The 19,713-nt window shown below is 37.5% G+C and overlaps 1 protein-coding gene across 5 annotated transcripts in view; it reads right to left on the bottom strand.

Moving 5' to 3' along the window:
• Positions 1–19,713, bottom strand: part of ANO10 (anoctamin 10) — a 237,082-nt gene that overhangs the window by 162,415 nt on the left and 54,954 nt on the right. For all 5 annotated transcript variants that reach the window (XM_087870040.1, XM_045798360.2, XM_045798359.2 and 2 more), the window contains one exon: positions 13,145–13,273. In XM_087870040.1, coding sequence (XP_087726166.1) covers positions 13,145–13,273 — 129 coding nt within the window. The remainder of the gene's footprint in view (positions 1–13,144; positions 13,274–19,713) is intronic.

Below are 19,713 nucleotides of genomic sequence, written 5' to 3'. Positions count from 1 at the left end.
CAGATTAGGCATATCGTATCTCTCTCTCTCTCTCTCTCACACACACACACACACACATTCATACATACATATATACACACATGTATGTGTGTAAAACATGGCATTTCTATTCCTTCAGTTGGAACATAGGGTTTTTAACTGAAGTATGTAAGAAGTTTTCTTACAACATTCAAAATCTTCCCCTTTCATAGTTCTTAACCTCTTTGGAAATAGTCGATTTTTAGTAATATAACATAATGGGACTGGGAACACGTTTTATTAATTAGGAAAAAATGACAGTGGTAATATTAACAGGTTACATTTATAAGCACCTCAGAGTCTATAAAACACTCTCACATGGCTTCTAATTTATCCAGTGTTTGCAACATGGCAACTTGGGGGACTATAAAAGAAACTTAAAGCCTTCTGAAGCTTTTAAGCTAGAGACTAAAGGTGAGGCAGAGGGACAACAGAAGTGACAACAAAACAACAACAAAAAACAATTATAACAAATGTAACTAGAAAATTATAAGCTGGTCAAACTGATACCATTTCACCCAATCCAATTAATATATCAATGTCTATGATTCTAAGAAAGTGATAATTCAAGCCTGACCCAATTTTTGAAATGAAATTCCAATGCAAAAAGCAGTTAAGTATTTCTTAAAGTGGGATCTGACCTAGAATACTAATACAACATTTTGGGCTTGGGGTATTGTTAATGTGGGAAAAGTTTCCTAAAGAAAATGGGTTATTAAACAGGGTGTAGATATTGATAAACATGACTTTAATGGCACTATTTTAATTGAGGGAAAAAACAAGGGAGACTTAAAAAATGAGTACTGAAATGCTCTGCCTGGGGGTCCAAGCCTTCTTAGAGAGCAAGAGTGATTTATCTTCTCTGCATTCCCAGCGTAGCCTAGAAATTCAGAAACAGTGTCTTAAATGGAAACAAGTTTTGTGAACGCAAAAAGGATAACCCAAAGAACAGTTATCCTGGCAGTTTTGTATTTCTGCAAGGAAATAAACTAAGGATATGGGCATACAGAACCGGAACCTGGCCCACAGGATGCAGAAACTGAAAAGGCAAGGTGGACTGAACAATGGGGAACAAGGCTGGGCAGACCACAGCAGTCTGGGCTGATGTGGAAAGAGTAAGAAGCCACTGAGGCAGAGGAGGGCAGGGTGTGGGACAGTGTGGAGCACAGCCAACCTGTCTACAAGCACGGGGCCAGGCTTCACAGAAACAAACCACTGCATCCCCCACAAAGTCCCATGTAGGGCTTCTCCCCAGAGTAACAAGAGGACTGGAAGCTCAACTTCATAATGGGCAGATGTGGTAGATTCAGCGTCTGACCTATTCCCTTTTACGTGTCACTGGAAAGGCCAAGTAGAGTTACATTAGTGAGGCAAAATCATTACTGCAGTTTTCCCCTAAGCATGTCAGAAGAGATCATTTGGAATGAAATGGAATGGAATGCATGAGCTCTGGGCCCTCCATCAGTTTCCCCACACTTTATCCTTCATCCCCCAATTCATGCTCTTCACTCTCCCTAAGAAACCCATATAGTCTCAGATTTCACCATTCCCAGGCTCACATCTGCCTCTGGAGTGGCCCCAACATCTCATTCTTCCTCCAGAGGGGTCCCCTGCCACACAATGCCTCCCCAATTGTGTTCCCCTTGGACTGGGAACTTCTCAACACTCAATCCAATACTATAAACACTGGTAGCTGTATGTTCTTAAAGTTTCCTTCCATTTTCTGAAGCAAAACTTGCTTCTCACCCTGGGGGAAAAAATTGAAACCAAAATGCTTTGTGTGTGATAAACACCATTCCCCAAAAGAATAAAATAGAAAAATGAAGAAAGGAGGCAAGTTTGACTTTCAAATCATTTATGTATCTGAAAGAGAAGATCACTGTCATACAAGGAGGAGGTTAGCAGGTAAATCCTACAGGAGGCCAATACACCTGGCAGGTCTGTATGTGAGAGTGGGGAGCACAGGCTGGGGTGTAACAGGACATATCAGACAGAGCAGATAGTTGGCAGAAGGCCTTGAGAGCATCCACTGAGAGCAGAACAGAGTTAACAGTTCTCCGAGACTTATCAAATAACCCAGGTCTTTGGAATTGGGAGTGTCTACATTTGAATATGGATATATATGATGTTGTCCAATTTCACTTAAAGAAAATAACGTAGCTAGATACTGAAATGGTCACTTAAGAGTATAGAGAAACTACTGAGTTCTCTCATTTTTTTTTTTTTAAAGATTTTATTTATTTATTTGACAGAGAGAGAGACAGCCAGCGAGAGAGGGAACACAAGCAGGGGGAGTGGGAGAGGAAGAAGCAGGCTCATAGCGGAGGAGCCTGATGCGGGGCTCGATCCCAGAACGCCGGGATCACGCCCTGAGCCGAAGGCAGACGCTTAACCGCTGTGCCACCCAGGCGCCCCTTAGCAAACATTTAAATGTAGATTTATTTGCAAAGATTATAATGTAGGGCCAAGACCTTTTCTTTGTGATGGGGTTTCCAGTGATGGGGTTTCTCAGTCTTCCATACATAAATAACACCCATGAGACAATACTGAAGATCCGCAGGATTGTTTTCTTTAAAGAAGAATGAAAACTTAAAGACACATGTGGAGCAAAGTGAAAACAGAACCTGGAAGCTGTTCATATTTTTATGATTTGTCCCTAATCTTTTATAATTGCCTCATCTTTATCCAATCTGATAGTAATTTGTCTTTATGGAGTCTTTCCAAAGGTTTTCATAGAAATGACGGCTCTCTCTGTTTTAGCACACACATTTCATCAGTTTTCATTCCATTTAATTAAATTATGCCAATTACAGTAACAAGAATACCATACATAGATTCGGAAACAAAATGCCTCTTGGTGAGCACTTATCTCAGTGAGTGGACATCTTCGCCCAGTGGGCTGTGAGCGCCTGTGCCAGTCCAGGCACTGCTGGGAGGGGAGGGGAGAGCTGGGTCACCTGGGGAGGCCAGAAAGCATGCCTTCTATTGCACTATGATCCATCTCCCGGAGGATTCTGTCCGTAAGCACTGCAAAAGCCAGGGCTGTATCTAAGTAATACCTGGCATATTTTAAGCACACAATAAATATGTATTCAATGAAAGAATTGGCCTTGACTATCTTTAATTATTCCCACACCATTAAAAGAACACAAAGCAATGTTTCATTTGGATAAAAAAATGGAAGAGGGCGACTGCCTACAGAAAGACCAGAAAATTACCATGATTATCACAGAAATAAAGGAAACAAAAGGAGGAAGGAAAAAACCCAGTTCAGTAATTCCATTCAAAAGTACCCTAATCCAAAAGTCAAAAACCTTCCTAGAGGCCAACACATGCTCTGATGCTGGGAAATGGTATGAGATGAATAGTTGGTTGTGAGTTTCTTCCTAATCAAGTTTTTTAATTGAATTCTCAGAGTTTAATCAGACCTTTGAATTAGGTAGAGACTTCTATGAGAAGACATTCTTTTCCTGAAACAACAACAACTAACAAATACTGAATACTTAATATTGCTAGGCACTGTAGTAAGCATGCCATGTATATTTATTCATTTAATCCCCGTAATAATTGCAGGTACTAAACTCATTCAAAGACAGAGAGTTTATCAATGGTGGGGCTAGGATTTGAACCCAGAGGCTGTGTTCTTAACCACTGTGTCACACTGCCTAGTTGAGCTCCCCTTTTCTTATAAATAATTTCAATATTTTACCTAAGGGTTTTCTTGATATACCTCCCAAAAATACATCAAAGTCTTTAATTATAAAGTCGAAATTAATTCTTGAATAATTCCCACTAACTGTATATTCACTAGGAAAACAACAACCATACATGACTATATTTATTCATTAACGAACATTTCACAAGCAACTGCTTAATCACTTGAAAACAAAGAGTAAAAGCGATTCAGTGGACATGTCTCAGTTATTCAGTATTTCCTGCATGCCTGTCCTTGCCAATGCTTTCAGGAGGCTCGGTTTGGTGGAATAAGTGCATCACTGTCCTACAGTTTTGGGAAATGCTAACATTAACTTGCAGGAAGGGCTCTGGGATGTCTAAGTGTGAAACGGGACGGCAGGGAAGGTACAGGGGAAGGGACATTGCAAAGACCTTGATATTCAACCTAGGCATTTCTTATGTAATCCACAGAGATTCAAATTAAGGACTGCCACAGAGGAGAAATATGATCAGAATTTTGTTTTGGAATAACCATCCAGAAATAGAGAGCATGGAGCACATGAGAGAAAGCATCAAGCCAGAGGCTGGTAAGGACCCTGTCACCCTGATGGCTGTGGAAGTCTAGGAAAGAACTGAGGAATGTACACTTTAACTGAGGGAACTGTATGATATATGAATTATACCCATAAAGTTGTTTTTTTGAAAAGTCTAGATGGGGGCGCCTGGTGGCTCAGTTGGTTAGGTGTCTGCCTTCGACTCAGGTCGTGATCCCACAGTCCGGAGGTGGAGCCTCACATTGGGCTCCTTGCTCAGCAGGGAGCCTGCTTCTCCCTCTCCCTCTGCTGCTCCCCCTGCTTGTTCTCTCTTTCCCTCTGTCAATAAATAAAATTAAAAAAAATAAAATTTAAAAAGTCTAGATGGGAAATGGTAAAAGCCTGAACTCAAACCACACCAGTGGTCAAAGGGAAGACAGACTCAACAGATATTCAAAGTCAGAATCAGCAAGACTTGGGAAGATGACGGGTGGGAAGAAGGGCTGGACTGAGGTGTGGGAGTGAGAAGATTGGGAAGAGAAGAAAAATGGAGTCCTGTCACAGAATGGAAACACGAGATGGAGACTAACATATAATCGAGAAACTGCAGCACAAACAAAACCAATTCAGTGTTACACGGGGGGGGGGGGGGCACAGAGCCAGGGGAGAGGTATCTATGAGATGAAGGACACATTTGAGTTAGCTGTTAAAATATTAACCCATTAATAATGGTGTCACTGTTCACTGTTAACACTTTTTCACTTCCTCCTCCGCATCAGACCTGGCATCCATCCCTTCTGGTGTACATTACCAACGTCCTCATTTAATCTGAGCAGACCGTGGCACACAGAGATGAAGAGGAAGAGCTGAGGTGCTAATTCAGCTCCCTCTAGCCTCTGACACCCCAAGCTACTTCCGTGCTGCTACACCGCCCACTTAACAAATAATGATGACAGTGACAATAAAGACAACGACAGCTTCACTCTGCCACTGCCGAGCCAGTTAGAACTGCAACTCTCAGCTCTGGGCCTCTGCCAAATGCCCAGCTGTGTGTGTGTGGAATTTCACATGCTTACATGTCTTGTAAGAGTGGTAACAAGACCTGCATTCATCAAGCATCTGCACAAGGCCAGACCCTTGTGATGAGAGTCACACACATGTCATTTCTAGTCCTCAGAACATCCCTGCAAGAGAAGCTGCCCTGGTCTCAATATGCAGTCAAGGAAAAGGGCCTACAAGATGAGCCCTGACCCAGGGCTATGGTGCACTAAGGAGCAGGAGAGGGATAGAATCTCCATACTCTGAAGTACCCATATGTATTCATACACATAGATATAAATATAAATCAACGGAGAAAGGGAGTGAGAGAGAGAGCATTCATGCGGCAAAATGTTCAAAATAAGTGAATTCTAATACTATAGGAATTATTTGTATTATGCTTGCAGCTTTTAAGTCTGAAACCATTTTTTAAAAATAGAAAAATAGGGGAACCTGGGTGGATCGGTCAGTTAAGCACCCAACTCTTGATTTCGGCTCATATCATGATCTCAGTGTCCTGAGATCAAGCCCCACGTTGGGCTCCCTGCTCAGGGTGGAGCCTGCTTCAGATTCTCTCTCTCTCTCCCTCTGCCCCCACCCCCCGCTTATGCTTTATTTTTAAATGAATAAATGAATGAATGAATGAATGAATGAATGAAAGATAAACCCTGTGAGTCAGGGCATAAAAGAACCCAAAGGGCTGTGTCCATTCTCAAAAGACACCTTAGTCATTACAAGCAGATGAGAGTCAATTCTGTTTCTAAGCAGCTCTAGGGGAAAAAAAAAAAAATCACATAACTTCTTCTTTTCTTTTTTTTTAAAGGAACTGCAATTAAGCAATATTTTTAAAACTACCAATTAAACATGCATGGTGCAAATTGGCTTGCTGGGCACCAGGACCTGAATGTTAGAAATGCGGTATAACTTCTGGGGTGAATAGTGAATTCACTTTCACCTGAGGAAAAATGTAGCATTTACTAGGTGAATTGTTCTCATTCAGAATGTATGACTGGTACATCTTACTAAGTTTAGAAATAAAAGAGAACTGTAAATGCATTTAATACTAAAATATATGATTACCAAATGTGATATTTAGAGAATTCAGGTCATTTCTATTTTTTAGGAATTGGAGTTGTTCTGTGATTCCTCATTTAAAGTAGTGATCCTTTGCAAAACAAAACAAAAAGTAGTGATCTTTTGTTTAAAATTACATCCAAGGGGGCGCCTGGGTGGCACAGCGGTTAAGCATCTGCCTTCGGCTCAGGGCGTGATCCCGGCATTCTGGGATCGAGCCCCACATCAGGCTCCTCTGCTATGAGCCTGCTTCTTCCTCTCCCACTCCCCCTGCTTGTGTTCCCTCTCTCGCTGGCTGTCTCTATCTCTCTCAAATAAATAAATAAAATCTTTAAAAAAAAATAAAATAAAATTACATCCAAGAAGTAAATTAAATTTGCCTCAAAAGTGAGGATAATGATTATTATTTAAAAGAATTATTTGGATGCTGATTTAATCTTGTGGGCTGAACTATAACGCCATCATTATTTGGTTATTTTTAACTTAGAAAATGGAATTTTTACATGATTTCATACATTGGTAGGCTATTCTTTTGGTAAGCCCATAAAAATTTTTTGTAACATTTTACCAATAAAAGTGGTGTTCAAGTGGCGTTCAAGTGTCCTTAGTTTTTAAAGTAAACACTAGATGGCAGTAAATACACAAAAGTTGTGACATATGACCCGGTGCTTACCAGCACACAGGAGGGACCATTTTTGCCTTTTACTGAATTTTATGCTGCACTACTGTTAAGCATTAAAAACAAAACAAACAAACAAACAAAAACCCTGAAGAACCAAAAATTAAATGAAAATTAAAGTTTCCTGGCTTTAAAAGTTTGAACCAGAAAAGTTCATCCACAATTTAAATTGTGAGAATACTTTCAACACCAGCTTTATAAAATTGTTACGTTTTCTAAGTCTCTTTTGTTTTGTTAACAAATTCTAATCAATAAATGTATTTTTTAGAGGTTATTTAATTTGGAGAAAATAACTAAAATAAGATCTCTTAAATTGCTGTTTCCATGAAGATGCTAAAAATTTACATGACTTTATTTACGGCTTATTTATTAGGTTTTGAATTAATGAAATTTCTACTCTTTTAGGGTCCATGAAAGAATATATGTAAGTATAGCATGCTGTTAATTTAATGTCCTATAGGCAAAACATTTTCTAAAACTCAGTAATTAACACTGATACTTTACCTTGATTCTGGGAAAAAACATGACATTAAATATAATTTTAAGATTTTACTTCCTTATTTGAAAACACATCTACAGATCAAAAGGAAAAATCTTATACACAGTGACATGTTAATTTGACCCACGGATGGTTTTAGTGAACCTTCTATAACATTTTGAATTAGAATTTCTGTATGATTTTACAAACTTGTCTGGTAATAAACCAAAAAAGTATACTTTCTAATTTCTATTAAGCTTTCTACATTTTGGATTCATTTCAAGACCAGATGGCATTCAGCTCAGGTCTCAGCAACACTAAAATAAAACTAGCTAACTTACTAATTTTTTGGTTACTTCTAACATTTTCTCTGAGCTAGATTTTGTTCTAACACACAAAATTTTCAATTTAGAAACAAAGCTGGTGTCCTCACAATAGGAAGAAAGTCAATAAAATAAAAACAAATAAATCTTCAAATATATTATTGTGGTAGAAAGGGAAGACTTATTTTAATACCAATCTGTGCCAATATAAACCTAGCTTTTGATCAATAGTTTTTAAAAAAAGAGAAAGTAGCTTCAGTTACTACAAGCACATTAAAACAAACACACCCCCAAATAGTCAAAATAATCTTTTACAGCCTTGAAAAAGAACAAAGTGGGGAGTCTCACACTTCCTGATTTGAAAACTTACTTACAAAGCTACAGTGATAAAAGTAGTGTGGTAACCGGCATAAAGCTAGATGTATACTTATCACCAAATTCATCAAGTTGTATACATTAAATATGTACAGCTTTTTGTATGTCAATCACATATCAATAAGATGGTTTAAAAAAAGACAGATGTATAGACCAATGGAATTGAATAAAGTCCAGAAATAAATCCTCACATATATGGTCAAATGATTTTCAACAAGGGTGCCAATATCATTCACTGAGGAAGGGAGTCTTTTCAACATGCTGCTGGGAACTGGATATCCATGTGCAAAAGAATGAATCTGGACACTTACATTACATCATATACAAAAACTAACTTAAAATGGATCAAAGACCTAAGCTTAAGGCCTAAAACTATAAAACTCCTAGAAAAAACCATAGGGCAAAAGCTTCATGACATTAGATTTAGCAACGATTTTTTGGATATGACACCAAAAGCAAAGCCAAAAAAGGGAAAAAGTAGAAAAATTAGACTTCTGTGCATCAAGAAGTAGTAGCAACAGAGTAAAAAAGTGACTCACAGAATGGGAGAAAATATATGCAAGTCATACATCTAATAAGGGATTGATATCCAGAATATATAAGGAACTCCTACAAATCAACAACCAGAAAACAAATAGCATAATTTAAAAATAGGCAGAGAACTCAAACAGATATTCAAAAAAGATATACAAATGGCCAAAAAGCACCTTAAAAGATGTGCAACATCACTGATTATCAGGGAAATCAAAACTATAATGAGATACCACCTTATACCCATTAGGGTAACTATTATTAAAAAAAAAAAAGAAAATAACAATTGTTGACAAGGATGTGGAGAAAACGGAACACTTGTGCATTGCTGATGGGAATGTAAAATGGTGCAGCTGCTATGGAAAATAGTATGGTATTTCCTCAAAAAATTCAACATAGAATTACCATATAATCCAGAAATTCTGTTTCTGGCTATCTACTCAAGAGAAGGAAACAAGGACTCAAACAGATATTTGTATACCCATGTTCACGGCAGCATTATACACAATAGCCAAAATGTAGAAGCAACCCAAATGTCCATCGACTGATGAATAGATAAATAAAATGTGGTATATACATACATTTGAATATCATTCCGTCCTAAAAAGGAAGGAAATTTTGACATATGCTATAACACGAATGAACCTTAAACACCTATGCTAAGGGAAATAACCTAGACACAAAAGGACAAATATTGGATGATTCCATTATATGAGATTCCTAGTGTAATCAAATTCATAGGAACAAAAATAGAATGGTGGTTCACAGGGGCTGGAGAAGGGGGGGAGGAGTTAGTGTTTAACAGATACAGAGTTTCAGTTAATGCCTTGAACTGTACACTTGAAAGTGAGTAAGAGGGTAAATTTCATCTTTTGTGTTTTTTACCACAGTTAAAAATTTTTAAAGAGGTTACAATGGTAAATTTATGTTATGTTTATTTTATCACAATAAAAAAATGGAAAGAGCAGTGTACATTAAGTTACCACTTCTTAACACCCGTTCACCTTCAACTTAACTCTGGGTAACCTCAATATTAGTAATAATTTCTATATTAATAAATATTGATAACATTTTGCTGAGTTATATTATTTTTAAAAAACCCAATACACACCAAAATGACCACTTTTATCTTATGAGGATTTAATCTTGGGAACCAAAGTAAATACTTCTTGTCTAGAGGTATAAGTCTAGCCGGTAATGAAATAGCCTAAAACATTGCTGGCATTCTGGCCTATGTGAATTAATCTTAAGCTGAAAACTATGTTTCTTCTACATCATGACGGACTCTAAATCAGCCTGTGACTGTGCTTTTGTCTCCCACCCTGAGGTTGCCAAGTGTCCTTAACTTACATGCTGGGAGTAGATTACACTCAGAATTCAGTGAGAAGTCTCTACGAGCATGGAAGAAACTACCTTTTAAACTGCTCTGGGAAATCAGGATTAACTCACATGCAAGCCTTCCCAAAGTATGCCACAGGAGGCCTCAGACCTCAGCAAAGGAAGAAGATAAAGACAGAAAGGGTCTCCTGTCTTCGGCTGCTATTCATGATTATCCTCCTCCATGTTGCCACAGACCATTCGCTTGGTGTGCCATTTATACTTCCTAGTCGCAGCTCTAGTAGACGTGTTTAACCATGTATGTATGTGGGGACATGCAGGTGTGTGTGTGTTTGTGTGTGTAAGATGTGCACATCTTCTCAGCTACATTAAGAAGCAGAGTTCTTGAGGACAAAAATAAAAAGACAGTTTTGTCTTTCTTTAGCACCAGATTCAGTGTCATATACATAGAAGTTCTCAATACTATTGACTGAGTAATTAAGAAATTTTTTAAAAAATGAGCACTTGCCACTTCGTGTTCTATAAGTAGAACTTAGAAAATGTTATATACAAATGTAGTCATATAACACTGAATATAAAATTATCAAAAAAGAATATCCATTTTTTCTCCTTTAAATAAAAAAAGAAATGCCCATTTTCCTTTCCAATAGCTTAATTTATTAATTCCACATTCACGTTAACACTGAAATGCCTACCTATCATGTTTTAGTTACTATTCTAGCTAGTAGTCTGATTTATTAGACAGAAAAGTAGACACCGTCCCTGCTGTTCTGAAGCTGACAGTGCACAGGAGAGACAAACGTTACATAAACACGCCTACCAGTAAATGCAAGGCATACAAGTGGGATAATCACCGTTGAGGGAGGATAATCAAGGCTTCCTAAGAGACTAACAGAAGAGATCCAGCAGAGATGGAGGGATCAGAAGAGGCTGGGAGCCCAGTGACATCTGAGCAGAGACCTAAGGAACCAAAGTGTGCTAGCCAGGCCCAAAGAAAGGACTTTGTAAGTGCAAAGGTCCTAGGCTAAAGAGGAAAAAAAAAGGGTTAATAAAAAAGTGAGGACTTCTACTTCAGGGAAGATGGGGCAGAAGTACTTATTACTACTCCTCTTGCTAAGTACAACTAAAAGCCATGCACATTATACATAAAATAAACATAAGAAAACTCTGAAGCGCAGAAACAAGAAAACAGAAAGCAGACTCACCAGGGACCCCAGGACCCTAAGGAACAACATGGTAGTGAGTTCCCAGGGATTCCTCTTGACCTCATATGTGCCAGACTAAGTGCTGAGGAAGCAGAACCAGCAATGCCAATGGACACAGACAAAAAACAAGCAAGAAAAGCCTGCTCTCTAGCCCAAAGGTAGCACAGGGGCAGTCTGGCAAGACCAAACTTTTAGACACTCTAGCCAAACACCACAGAAATACTGAGGCCCCATCCCATGCAGGCCAGCAAATCCCTGCAGGAGTGCCATCTGCAAGAACACTCCAGTAGGCCAGCCAATCTCCCAAATTAAGTGAGAAGAGCCAGACCCTGGATAGTTGATGTTGCAGCATTTCCATATATGAAAGAAAGCAGTGACAATGGGAATATACAGAACGCTGGACCGGCCAGAGATCTAGAGAAAGTGGAGGCAAAATCAAGAGGTGGGCAGTGAACACACCCAGCATTGCTCACAAGCTGGCAACGGAACTCCCAGCTCTGGCTCACAGCAGAGCTCTCCTCAATTTGGGGGAAGGGATGGTTTTCAGGTTTTCCATTTCCTTGTCTCTCAAGACGTACTCCTCTCACTCTAGTTCCCAAATTACCAAGAAGTCTTCTAACAAACCAATTCCACTTTAACACCAACTGTTACAGTCATGGGGAAAGATCTCCTTACGGTAAATTAACTGCCTGGCATTCTGGTCAGTCCTTTGTGAGTCTCATTAGTTTTAAGTGTAAGTCAGTCCCAAGAGCCTAATTAACTCTGGATGTATTGGCAAAGTTAAGGGCCATATCCTATATCAAGAAGGTACGCTCTGAGCTGGGGAGTTGGCAACCCCCTGACTAAGATACCTGTTTTGATCTCTCACACAGGTGAGAAATCAGCCTCACAAACAGCTCTCCAAAATCCTATTCAACTCTCAAAATTCAAAGCAGACCTACTTTTCTCTGCTAGAGCCATTCCCTTTCCCTCCTACTCACTGCTGTCTAAATCATTCTCCAAACGCACATTCTGCATATAGCATCTACCATGAACACAGATTCCTATTAAATACGCAGAAAGAGTAAATACAGCAAAGCACAATCTATTTCTTCAGCCACTTCTGGAAATGCACAAGTTCACAGTTTCAAGTCAGCCCCCAGGCCTGAGGCCTGAGGGCCACTCTATAATCCTGCTAAATTCGGCTTTAATAAATTTCCACAACTGTTTTATTCTTTAAGTATCTAAAAATGAAAGATCACAATATTCCTAACAATAATAATCACTAGCAATAAAAAAATTCTTGCAAATTCTTCCCTTTGCAATTGGTCAGTGCTAAATTTTCAAAATGTTACAGTAAGCCATATTCAGAAACATGATGAAATGAAAACCTAAAAAGTATACAGACAGTCTACTTGTACTTTGTATGTGAAATTATGAGTCTTCCTGTTATACATTACATTTTGGTGTTTTAGAGTTTCACAATGAATTCCACACCTGTTACTAATGAGATTTAAATTGTTAATCAAAAAGCAATTCTTAGGATTTATTTGCTTAATAAGAAAGTAGAAATGACAGATGCCTAGAAGAGACTAAAAAAAAATATCAAATCTACAGAATTCTGTTTCAAATAGAATTTATCTACTCAGCATTGGACAGGTCAGTACAATGGCTGGAAAGGTCACTTTCCTGTCCACACCACGGTGACTTTTTCATACGTGGGCAACAACCAGAAATGCACAGCCTCAAACCTCACATCTTTCCACTACCTGAACCAGTAAATGCATGTCGCTAAATTGCTAGTCATTGACAGTCAGGGACATCACTGCTTTAGGTCATCTCTGCTTTAACAGAGGCATCTGATGTGGAGACTAAAATAGGTTTAAATTTTCACTTACCTCCACTGCTACTACAATCAGAATGAGGTCCAATTTTGACTCTGGAAAGAGGGCGTTCACTTGTGGTGACATTCCAATTAGAGCACAGTTGGTGACCACAGATATAACACTCATTGTTTCAAAAGCCAACTAAAAGAAAAAAAATGTGAAATTAAAAACCACAATGACCTTTTCCATATTTCCTCATCCTTTTTTTGTATTATCTAAAATCAAAGGAAAAGCCTTTCCCTTGTTCTAAATATTCCAAGTACATTTTAAGCTTTTTCTCTATAATGCTGTGATTTTCTTTAGCTTAAAAATGCCACACTGTTACAAGGTATTTTAGGTACTTTTGGCTTGAATATCCAAAGCAGTATGTTCTACCTTCCCAACTGGAGGTGGCCAGGGACCTGAGAATTTGGAATACATCCTAGAGGAGTACGCTATTAAAGTTACTCTACTCATATCTACAGGGAATCTAAAATGGGGCCACCAGAAAAAAATGTCTCACATTCAAAAACAGGTATGATTTCAAACAGCATTTATTTTGTGACTGCCCTACTTTGACACATCACACACTACATCTGATTCAGCTATACCTGAGGCACCAGTAACAGAGAACCTTTTCTAGTGGCATTTACCTGTGGGACTTTAGAAAAATACAGATGCCCTGCTGAGCTACTTAACAGACTGATCCAAGGTCCCAGGAGAAGTCTCATGGAGCACACTACTGAGTACTGACTGTGGAAATGTTGTGACCACTACTTGGTCGCTCTTTCTTTCCTTTAATGTATAACACTGACCACTACTTAATAACTTAACCACTGGGAGTGGAAGACAGGCTTCCAGGTACAGAATGAAGAAGTCATGGGGATGAAAGGCACAGCAAAGGGAATACAGTCAATGGTATTGTAATAGCACTGTACGATGACAGATGGTAGCTAACTTGTGGTGAGCATAGCATAACATACAGACTTGTCCAACCACTATGTTGTACACCTGAAACAAATGTCACACTATATGTCAACTGCATTTTAATTTTAAAAAAATCAGAAAAAGTCCCACTAATTCTAAGAAATACAATAACTTCTAGAAATTAAAATTTGAAAAAAATTTTTAAAGATTTTATTTATTTATTTGTCAGAGAGAGAGAGAGCACAAGCAGGGGGAGCAGCAGGCAGAGGGAGAAGCAGACTCCCCACTGAGCAAGGAGCCTGATGCTGGACTCGGTCCCAGGACCCCAGGATCATGACCTGAGCCCAAGGCAGACGCTTAACCAACTGAGCCACCCAGGCATCCCAGAAATTAAAATTTTAAAAGAAGCAAAACGAAACATGATTGGATACAAACTGAATAAATTTCTTTTCTCATAGAGAATTTCTGCTATCTTTTATTTTAGGAATTCTTTGTGCAATCTGATTATTTTTCCATAGTTTTCTTTTTTTTTTTTTAATGTTTTTTTATTACATTATGTTAGTCACCATACAGTACATCCCTGGTTTCTGATGTAAAGTCCGATGATTCATTAGTTGCGTATAATACCCAGTGCACCATGCAATACGTGCCCTCCTTACTACCCATCACCAGTCTATCCCATTCCCCCCTCCCCCCTCTGAAGCCCTCAGTTTGTTTCTCAGTAGTTTTCTTTATAACAAGCCTACTCTGGACTTTGTTTACCTTCTCTTTAAATAACTTAAATTTTTTATTTATTCATTTTTTAATAGTTATATTCACATAGCTCAGAACTGAAACACTCTAAATAAAAAGTGAAGAGTCTCCTTGCCCTTGTGTATCCCTCTCCCCCACCAGCTCCTGTTCTCCCTACAAAATGATCACTATTATTTTCTTCTGTACCTTTCCAGATTCTTTATATATGAATATAAGCAAACTTGAATGTATATACCCTTTCTTACCCTTAGTGTCTTGCTTTTGTCACTTGAATGTACATACCCTTTCTTACCCTTAGTGTCTTGCATTTGTCACTTAAAATGTCTTGAAGAATATTCTACGTCAGAACTCAAAGAATGCTTTCATTCTTTGTCACAACTGCTTAAGCATTTTATTGCACAGATGTACCAGAATTTATTTTACTGTTTCTTTATTGGTGGGCATTAGTTGCTATTACAAACAATGCCCCAATTAGTTATCATGTAAGTACATCATTTAACAAGTGTGGAATTAGGATACATTCCTAAACATGGAATACCCGAGTCAAAGGTACCATGCATTCATAATTTTGATAAATAATGCCAAGCTGCACTCCACGGGGTTGACCAGTTCACCATACTATCAGCAGTATATAAGAGTGCCTGGCTTCCTGCACTTTTAATACATTTATCATAAAACATGATTTTCAAATACAGCTATATTAAGTTACAATTTGTGTAATAAACGGCATTCATTGAAGGTATACCTTCATTAAGTTTTGATAGATGTATTTACCTGTGAAGTCACTACCACGAACAAAATACAGAATATTTCCATTTCCCCCAAAAGATTCCTCATGACCTTTGTAATCCATCCTTCTCTTCACACCTGGCCCCAAACAAACATTGATATGCTTTTTGTTACTATAAATTAGTTTGTATGCTCTAGAATGTCATATAATTGAAATCATATACTGTATGATATGCATATTTTTTTGGTGAAGTACTTCTTCAAATTATTGTCCATGTTTCTATTGGCTGAAATGTCTTATTGAGTTGTAAGAGTTCCTAATCTGAATACAAGTCCCCTAGAAGACATATGCATTATGAATATTTTCTCCCATTCTGTGTCCTGTCTTGTCTTCTTTCCACTTTAGAAGAGCAGACTTTTTCCCCCCATCCAGAGACCTAGTTATCTCAATGCTATTAATGGACAATTGTTTCCCCTACTGAATTGAGATTTCACCTATACCATATGATGCATTTCGGGACTTTTTATTCTGTTCCACTGGTGTGATTGTGTACTACTGCACCAGGACCACATTACTTCAATAACTGAAGTTAATAATAAGTTTGAATATGTGGTGAGTGTCCCTATTCTTCCTTAGAGTTTTCTTGCTATTCTATTTCATTTAATTTTCCCTGAGAACTTAACAATAAGTTAACCTAGTTAAAAGAAAAACTATGGCTGGGCTAGTGCTACATTTGTGAATTAATTTGTAGATTAATTAATTTGTAAACCTGTGAATTGAAGGAGAACTGATATATTACAAGTACTGAGTCTTCCTTTACCAGTTAGCTATTACTACATAACCAACCACCCCAAACTCTGTGGCTTCAAACAGCCATTTATTTAACTCATGATTCTGCGGGTGGACAATTTAGGATGAGCCCATCTTCTGGTCTTAGCTGACTTTGACTGGATTTGCTCATACACCTGAGGTCAGCTAGAGACCTCACTGGCCTTATTATGCTACTTAGAATTTCTAGTACTGTGTTCAATAAGGGTAGTGAGGGTAGATGTCCTCGCATTGTTCCTAATCTTAGAAAGAAATCATTCAGTCTTTCACAAGTATGATACTAGCTTTAGGTTTTTAGAAAACAAATGCTCTTTACCAAGTTGAAGAAATACCCCCATTTCTATTTTCCTGAGTTTTCAAAAATGAATGTTGATTCTGTCAAATGCTTTGTATCTATTGATTGAAATAACCATGTAGGCTATGAACACGGTAGATCATACTGATTAATTTTCTAATACTGAACCAGGTTGGCATCTCTGGACTAAATCCTATTTGTCATGGTCTATACTTATTTCTCTAGATGGCTAAATTATATTTGCTAATAGTCTATTAAGATGTTTTGTATATTTATTCACAAGGGATATTGGTTTGTTGTTTTCCTTTTCATACTCTGTCTGGCTTTCTATCACAGTGATACCAGCTTTATAAAATGAATTGGGAAATATTCCTTCCTCCTCTGTTTCTGGAAGAAATTATGTAAAATTGGTGTTAATTCTTCTTTAAATGTTAGAATTTGACAGTGAAATCATTTGGACTAGGCATTTATTTTTTGGAAATTTGTCATTACAAATTCAATTTCCTTACAGTTATGGAGCTACTCAAATTATCTATTTCATATTGGGCGAGTTGTGGTAGTTTGTGCTTTGGAGGAATGGGACCATTTTATCCAAGTTGTCAAAGTTATATGTGCAGGGACGCCTGGGTGGCTCAGTTGGTTAAGCATCTGCCTTCAGCTCAGGTCATGATCCTGGGGTCCTGGGTTGGAGTCCTGCATCTGGCTCCTTGCTCAGTGGGGAGCCTGCTTCTCCCTCTGCCTGCCACTCCCCCTGTTTGTGCTCTCTCTCTCCGACAAATAAATAAAATCTTTTAAAAAAAAATGTATATGTGTAGAGTTGCTCATAATATCCCCTTTTATGCTTTTGATATCTGAAGGGTCTGTAGTGATACCTGCTGTTTCATTTTTATAATGGTCATCTCTTCTTTCTTGTTTTAGTCCTGCTAGAGGTTTATCAACTATATTGATCTTTCCAAAAAATCAACTCTTTCTTTCATTAATCTTCTCTATTATTTTTCTGTTTTTCATTTCATTGATTTATACTCTTATCTTTATTATTTTCTTCTTTCTGCTTCTTTTGGGTTTCTTTTGTTCTTTGTTTTCAGTTTCCTGAGTAGGAGTTTAAATTATTGTTTGAAACATTTTTTTCTCTTTTCCAATGTATGCATTTGGTGCTACCAATTTCTCTGTCACCACTGCTTTAGCCGTGTCTCACCAACTTTGATATGCTGTCTTTTCGTTTTCAATGTCTTTTGAGTTCACTTGACACTTTCTCTTTGACCCATGATTATTTAAGAAATGTGGCATTTAGTCTTCAAGTGTTTAGAGATTTTCCTGTTGTCTTTCTGTTACTGATTTCTAGTTTGATTCCACTGTAGTTAAAGAACGTACCGTATACAATTTCAGTGTTTAAAATCTGTTTCCCCAGCATGAATGTTCTGTAAGCACATGAATATGTACTCTACTATTGTTGAGCAGAGTGCTCCCTAACACGGATTACATTCTGCTATCTGAGGGTGGTAGTTGTGGCGAGTCCTTCTATATCCTTGCTGACTTTCTATCTCTTGTTCTGTCAACTGTTGAGACAAGAATGTTGAAATCTCCAACTATCACTGTGGATTTATCTATTTCTCCTTTTAGTTCTATAAATTTTGGGTTCACGTATTTTAAAACATTGTTGTCCAGGGCATACACATTAAGATTGCTATGTCTTCTTGGTAATTTTAGCCTTTTATCATCACAGAATATTCCTCTCTGATAATTTTCTTTGCTCTGAAGTCTATTTTATCTGATATTAATATAACCACTCTTGCTTTCTTCTGATTAATATTTCCGTACATGGGTTTTTGTGGGGTTTTTGTCCTTTTACCTTTACCTTGCTTATATCATTATGTTTGAATGCAATTTCTTACAGACAGCATATAGTTGGGTTATGTCTTTTAAACCACTCTTCCAATATCTGCCCTTAACTGGGATCTTTAGACCTTTTACAGTTAATATAATTATTGGTACGTCAGGACTTTAGTCTGCCATTTCTTTGTTTTCCGTTTGTTCCCTCTGTTTTTTCATTTCTGTGTCTTATTTTTCATGCCTTACTGGTTATTTGAACATCTTTTAGAACTACATTTTGATTTATCTGCTTTTGAGTGTATCTTTTACATAGCTTTTTAGTGGTTGCTCTAGGAATTACATTATATATTATTATCACTATATATGTATGATTATATATATGCTTTATATATGTAATATATATTACATACATTACATATTACATTGTGTGTGTGTTTATGTAGATCTTCCTTGACTTAGGAGGAGTTATGTCCCAAAAAACCTACTGTAAGTTAAAAATATCATAAGACAAAAATGCATTTAATATACCTAATTTACTGAATTATCATAGCTTAGCCTAGGTCACCTTAAACATGCTCAGAACACTTAGATTAGCCTATGGCTCAGGAAAATCATCTAATACAAAGCCTATTTTATAATAAAGTATTGAATATTTCATGTAATTTGTTGAACACTGTATTGAAAGTAAGAAAGTGGTTGTGTGGGTACAGACAGTTCTAAGTGTATCGGCCGTTTACCCTTGTGACTATGTGGCTAACGGGGAGCTGCAGCTTGCTGCCCAGTGTCATGAGAGAGGATCATACTGCACACCACTGGCTTGGAAAAGATCCAAACTCAAAGTCTGAGGTATGGTTTCTACTGAATATGTATCACTTTCACACATTGTAAAGTCAAAAAATTGTAATTTGAACCATTGTAAGTTGGGGACTGTCTACTGATATATATTCAGTCTACTAGTGTCATCATTTATTAGTTTGAGTGATGTACAGAAACCTCACCTCACTTTACCATTCTGTATAGTATCTTAATATTTTCTCTACATATATTTAGAATCATTAGATTGTGTTATAATTTTTATTTCAATTGCCAAATATAACTTTAAAGATTCAAGACAGGGAAAGTCTATTATGTTTACTCGTATTTTTGCTTACCATGGTTTTTCTTCCTAATGTTCCCAGATCCCTTCTTTTAGTGTTTCCTTAAATTTAGAAAACTTCTCTTAGCTATTCTTTTAGGATG

This window comes from Ursus americanus, chromosome 20, assembly GCF_024610735.1.
Source record: "Ursus americanus isolate L20-20 chromosome 20, mUrsAme1.1.p, whole genome shotgun sequence".
In the NCBI taxonomy this organism is placed as follows: domain Eukaryota; kingdom Metazoa; phylum Chordata; class Mammalia; order Carnivora; family Ursidae; genus Ursus; species Ursus americanus.
This window is presented reverse-complemented; position numbering and strand designations above follow the sequence as displayed.